Source organism: Sinocyclocheilus anshuiensis, unplaced genomic scaffold, assembly GCF_001515605.1.
Source record: "Sinocyclocheilus anshuiensis isolate Anshui unplaced genomic scaffold, SAMN03320099.WGS_v1.1 scaffold482, whole genome shotgun sequence".
Classification (NCBI taxonomy): domain Eukaryota; kingdom Metazoa; phylum Chordata; class Actinopteri; order Cypriniformes; family Cyprinidae; genus Sinocyclocheilus; species Sinocyclocheilus anshuiensis.
This window is the reverse complement of record NW_015547676.1, coordinates 483,586-493,141: the sequence shown is the minus strand read 5'-3', so window position 1 is coordinate 493,141 and position 9,556 is coordinate 483,586. Positions and strand designations below refer to the sequence as shown.

The window sequence follows — 9,556 nt, the reverse complement described above, 5'->3', positions numbered from 1 at the left end:
TTCTATCCATATTATACAATTTTGTAGTAAAAAGTAAAAATACTTCGTTACAGTACTATTTTTTTGGGAGTATCTATACTTTACTTGAGTTTTTATATTTCAGCCGACTTTTACTTTTACTCCACTTCATTTCCTAATTAAAATGTATACTTTTACTCCGATACATTTCCCCGAAGCATATTCGTTATTTACTACAAAATAGTCAGAAGTCAGAAGAACACGGACTGCAGGAAAGCAGGTTTGACGAATCAGTGGTCTGACATTTGCAAGTTAAGACTCATAAAAACACCATTGCTCATCTGCAAACAATTGCATTTACTTGTACTTTTACTTTCAATACTTAAGTATGTTTAAGATTAAAAAAGTACTTTTCGTACTTAAGTACAATAAATATCACATACTTTAAGACTTTTACTCAAGAAATATTCTAAACGGTGACTTCAACTTCTACCAAAGTCATTTTCTGGTAAGATATCTGTACTTTTACTTGAGTATGGCTTTCAGGTACTTTATACACCACTGGTCTTTTCTAAAGGATTATTTTTGTGAAACTACATGTGTTGCTTGTCTTGGCCAGGACTCTCTTGCAAAAGAGATGTTTAAATCTCAAGGTTTTTATTTTCTTGGTTAAAGAAAGAATAAACAAACAAATAAATAAATAAATAAAATGCTGTCAAAGTCTGTTTTTTTGGCAGCCTTTTCTTAAAAGTACAGTTGCTTGCATGATTGCCGTGCATGCATGGCTTACACAACCGTCTTTGAGCCAGGTCTGGAAGCCCATCTTAAAAGTACAGTTGCTTGCATGATTGCCGTGCATGCATGGCTTACACATCCGTCTTTGAGCCAGGTCTGGAACCCCAGTTTTCCAGCCTCTGGTTTTCCAACCCCAGAGCCGCACTGAGTCACGATCCACTCCACCAAACGCTCCTCCAGCTCAGGGTTGTACTTCTGCTCGATTTTATCCTGCACCTGGCGGCTCATCCCATAAGATGGACCCTTGTTTGCCATGGTTGAAGCTCCCTGCGTAGAGGAGAAGTCAATAGTATAACATGAAGCTTCTTAATATGTGCAATTCCATGTCAGATTTATCATAATTTTATATTGTTTTTGTTCCAGTGTAGTCTGTCTGAAATTTTCCTGTCAAATGTTATTAGACAGTTTCAACATGAATAATGCTTGTGTGTTGTTGTGTAAAGATACAAAACAAGAACACAGTTGGGGGACGCTTTTCATTATTTTACCTTTCCTCAAATCCTCTTCTCCTGAAACAAACCTTTATCTATTTAAATTAAGCTAAACACCACCAGAATAAAGTGGGAAAAAAGCCAATGATGCAATTGGAAGCAGCCACAAAGCCATGAAATCGAAGTACAAATCATGCTTATAAATGTTGTGCGGTGTAAACAGTCCAACATTTCCAACGGCAAACAGTTCAGCTCAATTATAAAAAAATATGTTATTTCAAATGGATAACTTGAGCTAAACTGTTACACAAAAAGCAACCATAAAGGCAGAGGCTGAGAGATTCACATGTTCATATAGTCCTTGAGTGGAGGTGGATGGGGAAATCAGTATTGTACAGATGAATATGACAGGATCAGATGAACATGCTCCTCCAGAAACACCATCAGTTACAGTCACACATCTCAGCAGTCCGTAACACCATCGAAGCGAAGCTCAAATCACACACAGCACCTTCACCTGTGCTGCCATTCTGCGCTTTACCACGTTCCTCTGAAGTCCCAACCTTAAGGAATGAGTTTAAAGTCATTCACCCTATGAGCATTACATCTGCACCGTTTTGTTAAATTAGTTCATTTGTTTTTTAATTATGAGTCATTTCAGGACAAATAGTACAAATTTATTTGCTAAAATTTTATATAATATAATAAAAAGGAAAATAAACCAGTATAAATGTGTCAAATGTAAATGGTTTCCGGTTTTCCAGAACGTTAGATCACACATTACCAAACCAGAGGTGAAGTTAGTCCTGAGAAAAATTAAAAACTTAAAGTGCTTATGTTTTCTAATGCTATGACATTTACACAAGTGTCATTTAAAGGGATAGTTCACCCAAAAAGGAAAATCCTGTCATCATTTACACACATTCACTTCCATAGTATTTTTTCCCCCATACTATGGAAGTCAATGGGGACCAGCAACTGTTTGATTAGTGATATTCTTCAAAATATCTTCTTTTGTGTTCATCAGAAATATGAAACTCATACAGGTTTGGAATAACCCGAGAGTGAGTAAATGATGACAGAATTTTAAATTTTTTTTTTTTGGGTGAACTATCCCTTTAAGTTTCCATATCGTTTCCATTTCAATATTGCATTAGGCATTCTTTTTTTCACCCTGATCTGAGTGCTTTAGTTTTGTTCTGCATCAATGATAATGTAGGGGAATTGGAATAGGCTAGGTCTGCGTTAAATGTTTATGAAGAAAGATATACATGTTTGATACGAGTGCTGTAATTAACAACAAAGAAGAAGCTCACGCTACACATCAAAATTTCAAATATTACAGAAACACTGAAGTGAACTTGATAACTACTTGCAATCAAAAAGTCATGAAAGATACTAAATTTAAGCTATTTTTTCAGGTCTGGTTTTTGTTTTTTAAAGATAGTATGTAGATTTTGTATTGTAGAGCATGTAGAGTTGCATGGATTATTACTTTACAGTATGTCATTTAAAAGCCACAGCAATCAGCAAAATACCTGACTGAAAGGAGTTGAAAGCATGTGAAAAACATACTTACTCTAGTGAAAATGAAGATGACTTTGTCGTTCGTGCAGACACCAGTCACTCTGGAGCTTTAATATGTTCAGCAGAGTATCGCTGTTTCAAGACGAGATGTCTTTTCCATTAGAGAAACAAAAAACGAGGCATTCAGTGAAAGGGGGCAGAGAAAAGGAAATTGACGCCTTAAAAGGACACGCTGTTTTTCCTCAAGCCCACCCTCCTCTCCGCTCTGCACTTGAGCTTTCTGGTTCGGCCCTTTGTTAAAGCAAAGCCTTATTTGGGAAGAGGCTTGGATGAGGACAGCAACCAAGCCAAGAGGCTGTAGTTTGGTCAGAGAGCAGAATTCTCCAAATACCCCACCACTGCATCAGCAGAGAGAAAGAGGAAGGCTGTGTGAACGCATAAGCAGAGGGCTTTGAGTTTAGACAGGGACATAAATGGAATAGTTTCGCAGATGGACTGTATAGATTATAGATGAATCATCACACATCAGAGACGCAGAGCACGGTCTGTCAGCGGTACGGTATATAAGGTATCTCAGTGCAGAAGCACTGGCAGAAGGGAAATAAGAGAGAGCTGAGGAGTGCTGAAGCAACATGATTTACTGACACTTAGGAAGCAACCGCTAACAAGGCCTTCTATGTACAAAATACTCCCCAGTGTGTGTTCAATACTACGTTATCTAATGCTGGAAGCATGCAATGCTACTATATTTTAGTCACACTTTATTTTAAGGTCCAATTCCCAATATTAAGTAACTTTTAACTATGACTTTAGTCGCACGAAACTCCCAATTTGCTGCGTATTAGTAGTTAGTAAGGTTGTTGTTAAGTTTAGGTGATCTTGGTTTTGGTACTTAAAAATTGGTACTTAAAATGTTATTTAACTGAGGGATTAATTTCATCGACCATTACTTTTAATGTAAACTGTATCTTGTCATATCTCATATTAGTGTGCTTCTTTACAAGGATTGATTTTGCTGAAAAAAATGATATGATGTTATATTATGATCACAGTAAAACTCATGAAAACTTTCCAAATGACCTTTATGCATACAGATATTATTATTACTGTATATCCTATATTCTAAACCTAGACTTTAATTCGTAAATATAAAAATCCAACATAAAATTATTCTGTTTAAAACAATATTAGTTAAAAGAAATAATCATAAACCATTTTCATTGCATTATATGAAAGCGATTTCTCTTGTTTTTTTTTCTCACAACATGAATGCACATATATGCATGTATTTATTCATGTATTGTTAGGCAGGGACAACATTTCTTTCTTACATGACAACCCACCTCAAGTGACAATCGAAGTTGTTAGTGATGCACAGTACTTACGTATATAAAGTATTTACTTTCAAACTAGTAACAATAAAATAATAATAAACAAATCAATTAAAGCTGTCTCCTTTCACTTCTGGGTTATGATTTGATTTGTGATGACAAAACTGGATTCAGTTCAAGTGTCAAGCTTGTTGACGCTGATAAATCGATTGAAAATAGATAGATAGTATTACTTGCATTAACGTTTTTGCAGAAAGTAGATACTGCTGTGTAAAACCTTTAGAGCGAGAGTGAGTGAGAGAGACAGAGAGAATAGTAGTATAAGGTAAACAGTAGTCATTACATAATAAACATTTCATAAAGTATATGCTGCATTGCTGTCATTTGGAGTAACACTTTACTTAAAGCTTTTATGTATAATGCATTATAAAAGTAGTTTTAATACATTTAGTATGCCTTGTAATGTACCTTTTAATGCATGCATAATTGTAACCACAATTAATACATTATAACACTTATCAACTCATTGTTACACTATGCATTTTAAATTCGGTTATAATTATTTATGACAAGATATCATGTATTACAACGCACATTATGAGTAATGCAATAGCCTTTAATAACCCTTTATAATGCATTATGCATAAAGGCTTTAAGTAAAGTGTTACCACATTTAGTTATCATTTTATAAATAAATATGGTTTTATATTTTTATTCAGTATATATAAAAAGCTAGCATATAAAAAGATGATGTCAACAAACTAGAAGGAATAAGCACCACAGAAAACTATTAAAGTCACCTTTATTCATAAAGCCATATACTGTTTTTTGCTAGGATTCATTTAGTCATGTTTATGACAATTTTATATGAAGACTCACACATGGACATCTTTTTCATGGTTTTAATCTCTGATGAAGATTGCTGTGTATGTATATACAGTTATTTCCCTCTCATTGCTCAGAGAAGGGATAGACCAGGTATCCGCTGAACATGTTTTGCCCCTGGGTGTCTCCACACAGCTGTCTACCTGACATCAGCTCAACATACACCTGACAGCCGCGTCTGAGCTGCAGAAGAACCGTCTGAGTGCTGCTGTCCTCCGAATCCTCACGGTTATCTTCCCAGGACGAGGCCATCAGCTGGCCGTTCTTCATCAGCTGCACCTTCTGGTAGAGCCGCTGACCTGCGATGCCAACCCTGGAGTACGCCGTGAAGGAGAAGGAGTAGAGGCCAGCGTGAGGAGCCGTGAACGTGCCTGTGAAGAATCAGGATCAGGTTGATGTCTCTGTTTGCTTGGCTTATTCTGTTCAAACTTACTGTGAGAAGCTGGCTCTACAAGGACGACGTGAACTGGATGCATTGCATTGCATAAATCTAAACAGGAGATTAGTTGGGCCTACACTCTTAAAATGCCCCTATTATGGATTTTTGTAAACTAGCTTTCATGCAGTGTGTAACACAGCTCTAAGTGAATGAAAACATCCTGCAAAGTTTTAAATCTGAAAGTGCACCGTGTATAAAGTTATTTCTCTCAAAAGAAAGAGTCGACTGAGTAATTGAAACGAGTCGTTTTTAAAACAAATCCCAAGCCGTTTTATGTTGACGTCAACATGAAATATTAGCATATTGCCCGCCCACTTGTTGGTCTGAATGAAAATGCAAATTCATTCTTTGCCACTAGGTGCCGCTTTTGGAGCGGTAAAAATAGCGGTTTCCCCGGTAACGCAGTAAACAAAGCAGCACTGCGCTCACAAACGCTGCTTTTATCCATTATTAAATGGAAATTAAATCGACCCAAAAAATTGACCCTTATGACTGGTTTTGTGCTCCAGGATCACATATTATTGTTCTCAAAATACTGTCATCAGTTTGAAAACAAAACTTTCAGATGTTTTATGCGTCATTTACATGTGGTTTGGAGTAGATACAAATACTTTCATAAATCTGATAATTTACAACAAAACTACTTAACGAATGATTCCGACAAAAGCTCATTCTGCTCATGTTTCATAGACTAGTGTGACCGCAGCATTATAGTCTCCTGTTTTCCACTCATTTCCTGATGTTCTGGTTTTTGACGCTGCCCTGAAATATGAAGCAGCATTGGCGCAGTGTATTGTGGCCTGCTTACCCAATGCAGGATTGTAGCCATTGCCCTGATTGAGGGAGACAGACTGGTAAGAGATAGACACGTTGCTGGTAAACGGCCCAAGACATCCACTCATTGGAAGCATTGCAGCAGTGAAGGCTATTTTGCATCCAGCTACAGGAAGGGACAGAAAGCAAGGAAAATGTAACTGTTCAAGTTAAGATTTTCATATATTTTTTCCAAAATGATAAGCAAATATGAAGCAACAATACCTGTGAGCTCCTCTATTTGGCTGTTCAGATGAGACAGTCCTTCCCATAAGCCAACCATACGTATGAACGTGGCCTCCTCCAGCTCAAACAGAGGCTGTGCAATACAACAGCAGCTCTTCTGTCTCCCGAATGCACATTCACAGTCCCATCCGCCGCAGGGTAGGGACCCTGTGTAACTCACTGATGAGAGTATCAACGAAGAGATGTCAGAAAAATAGTACACTACCAGTCAAAAGTTTTTGAACAGTAAGATTTTTTATTTTTTTTGAAAGAAGTCTCTTCTGCTCACCAAGCCTGCATTTATTTGATCAGAAATACTGCAAAAGTATTTTAAATTTTATTATTTAAAATAACTGCTTTCTATTTGAATATATTTTTTAAATGTAATTTATTTCTGTGATCAAAGCTGAATTTTCAGCATAATAAATAAATGTTTCTCGAACAGCAAATCGGAATATTAGTATGATTCCTGAAGGATCATGTGACTGGAGTAATGATGCTGAAAATTCAGCTTTGAAATCACAGGAATAAATTACATTTTAAAATATGATCAAATAGAAAAGTTATTTTAAATAGTAAAAATATTTCAAAATTTTACGACTGTATTTTAAATCAAATAAATGCAGGCTTGGTGAGCTGAAGAGATTTCTTTAAAAAAAACATTGCAAATTTTTTGTCCAAAAACTTTTGACTGGTAGTGTAGAAGTGAGACAAAGACCTGCAAAACCTGTATTCATATGAACAAATGATCAACTTCTTCACCAGCAGCTTGTTGCAGGAGGTCAAAGGCAGCGGTAGCCTCCGCTCGCGAGAAGAGACTGAGAGCCATCGCAACACACAGAGCAGTCTTCATCCTCAGCATGCAGAGTCCAGCGGCTTCTATAATTCCCCTACTATATACGGTGAAAAACTGTATTGGACCAGTACTTCAGTAGGTTGGTATATTAACATTATTTCAGTTAATGAAATTACGGTATTTAACTGTAAATTTAAGTTAAAACCGTAAAACCTAAAATGTTGCTACTGTATTTTTTACGGAATTTTACGGAATTTTTTTTTACAGTGTAGGTCTGTAGTACAGTGTTCCCAGACATGTTTCTGGAGGCACACTAACAGTACACACTTTGGTTGTCTTTCTTATCAGAGAAGTTGTTATTATATATTATTACCAACCTCCACAACCATTGGAGAGAGCTTGACGGTCAACATGCGTGTCTTCATTAACAATTACATTTTAGCCTTAATTTCATCGAATTGCTGTCAGAGTTAGTCATTGTTTGTGCATACCAAAGAAATGAATCATAAACTGAATCCTACCTGTCACTAAATTGCCTGTGATTGTCAGTGAGGTACTACAACTGATCTTCCTATATGTGACCCTGGAGCACAAAAGCAGTCTTAAGTCGCAAATTATTGATTTTTCTTTTATGCCAAAAATCATTAGGATATTAAGTAAAGATCATGTTCCATGAAGATATTTAGTAAATTTCCTACCGTAAATATATCAAAACTTAATTTTTGGTTAGTAATATGCATTGCTAAGAACTTCATTTGAACAACTTTAAAGATGATTTTCTCAATATTTAGATTTTTTTGCTCCCTCAGATTCCAGATTTTCAAATAGTTGTATCTCAGCCAAATATTGTCAATGGAAAGATTATTCATTCAGCTTTCAGATGATGTATAAATCTCAATTTCACAAAAATGGACCCTCATGACTGGTTTTGTGGTCCAGGGCACCATATATATATATGAGAGGACACACAACTGATAAAATAAATCACTCTAGCATCTGTATCTAGAATAGTACTTTTCCTGTATCCCGTGGGAAAACAAGAACAGATCTCTTTTAAAATTCAACTAAAAGCCTGAAAAAACCTTGAATGTCTTTAAGACATGATCTTCACAAACTTTGTTTTTCAATCCAGATTTTAGTTGCTCCTCTGAAGCTCTCATTACTGCAGTCCCCGAACCAGTAAACATAGTTTTTGTTCCTGGTGGACCGTTAAACAATGCTGAATGCTAGGCTCCCCCAAAACCTGCAAAAACAGCCAATCAGATTTCAACTTTTGTCTTTGTGAAAGCGTTTCCAGTTTGAAGAATCAATGGAAATCTGTTTTGCAGAAATTTGCAGAAGCTAAAATACCTCACCATAAAAATTACAGCGTCAGGTGAGGATAATCATCATTTTAAAATCATTTAAAAAAATGAACAAAAAAAGAACCCTAGCTATGTGTACTGTGTTAGACTAACTGAGATTTGTCAACTGTTGCTCTCTTGTTGCTCTGATTGCTTCATGTGTAAGTCGCTTTGGATAAAAGCGTCTGCTAAATGATTCAATGTAAATGTCATCACAACCAAAAGCAGGCTAAATACATCTAAACATAAACCAGATCTATGCGAGTTATTAATATAAAACAATTACTTGCTAGAAACAAGTGAGAAACTGCCTCAATGCTAGATTTTCATTAGCTGTTTACAAAACATAATTGATATGTTTTGTATGTTGGTTTTAGGTCACACTATTTTGATAGTCCACTTTAGACATTCTATTGCGCAACTAAATGCCAGCTAACTTTCATTAGAGTATTAGTAGACTGTTAGGTTAGGGTTAGTAGAATAAGTTGACATGTATTTACAAAGTTACTTGTAAAATATCCATCAAAATAAAGTGTTAGCAGATATTAAGCAGACAGTCGCTAATACTCGAGTTACAAAGTTACCTATAGTAAGTAGAATGTCTAAAGCGGACTATTAAAATAAAGTGTTACCGAATTTTACATTTAATCAGATCAGTTTATGTAGTATACTGCAAAGCTGTGCGTTAACAAATGTAGATATACTTGAGTATTTTATCCACTTTCCTTTAATGATATTTTTTAAAATACTCACTGTGATGAAGATAACAGATCAGGTGCAGAAGAATTGAGTCAGTTAAAGACATAAATGGAGTTGTAAGTGGAGCTTTCCGTGCAGCTTTATGCAGTGGGTGGAGTTGCTCACAGAGTGGCTCAGCCTCTGAAGCATCTGATAAGAAAGAATATGAGACAATGCAATGCCTTTCATTTGTCCCACTTGTATGAATGCACGAAAAGGTTACTTTGTAACTGATACCCAGAGTAATATTTATAACCAGGATACTTTCAGCTCCT

General features: G+C 35.9%; 2 protein-coding genes across 5 annotated transcripts in view; both read right to left on the bottom strand.

Annotated features, from left to right (window-relative positions):
• The window catches only part of LOC107703031 (transgelin-like), a 12,723-nt gene extending 9,760 nt beyond the window's left edge, over positions 1-2,963 (bottom strand). Inside the window, exons 1-3 of one of the 3 annotated variants that reach the window (XM_016505519.1) lie at positions 2,764-2,963; positions 1,696-1,747; positions 829-1,020 (exon numbers count right to left, since the gene is read on the bottom strand). In XM_016505519.1, coding sequence (XP_016361005.1) covers positions 829-1,020; positions 1,696-1,713 — 210 coding nt within the window. In that variant the 5' untranslated portion in view covers positions 1,714-1,747; positions 2,764-2,963. The remainder of the gene's footprint in view (positions 1-828; positions 1,021-1,695; positions 1,748-2,763) is intronic. The other 2 variants (XM_016505520.1, XM_016505521.1) reach the window with 2 other exon arrangements.
• Positions 2,964-4,845: 1,882 nt separating this feature from the next.
• Positions 4,846-9,344, bottom strand: cbln18 (cerebellin 18). 2 transcript variants are annotated; one of them, XM_016505500.1, is made up of 5 exons: positions 9,297-9,344; positions 7,167-7,297; positions 6,405-6,584; positions 6,175-6,306; positions 4,846-5,298 (listed from the first exon to the last, which is right to left on the bottom strand). In XM_016505500.1, the coding sequence occupies exons 2-5, from the start codon at positions 7,264-7,266 to the stop codon at positions 4,994-4,996; spliced, it is 717 nt and encodes a 238-aa protein (XP_016360986.1). In that variant the 5' UTR covers positions 7,267-7,297; positions 9,297-9,344; the 3' UTR covers positions 4,846-4,993. The 2 variants fall into 2 exon arrangements, with proteins under 2 accessions (XP_016360986.1, XP_016360988.1); XM_016505502.1 differs by having other exon boundaries at positions 7,167-7,314; positions 9,297-9,316.
• Between the last annotated feature and the right edge of the window lie 212 nt (positions 9,345-9,556).

Bases quoted from the DNA above. Each gene is read 5' to 3' on its own strand.
- cbln18 (XM_016505500.1), bottom strand. From the start codon at position 7,266: ATGCTGAGGATGAAGACTGCTCTGTGTGTTGCGATGGCTCTCAGTCTC. The intron at 6,585-7,166 runs GTGAAGAAGTTG...TACTCTCATCAG, and splicing joins CCTCCTGCAACAAGCTGCTG to TGAGTTACACAGGGTCCCTA. The intron at 6,307-6,404 runs GTATTGTTGCTT...CCCTTCCTGTAG, and splicing joins CCAAATAGAGGAGCTCACAG to CTGGATGCAAAATAGCCTTC.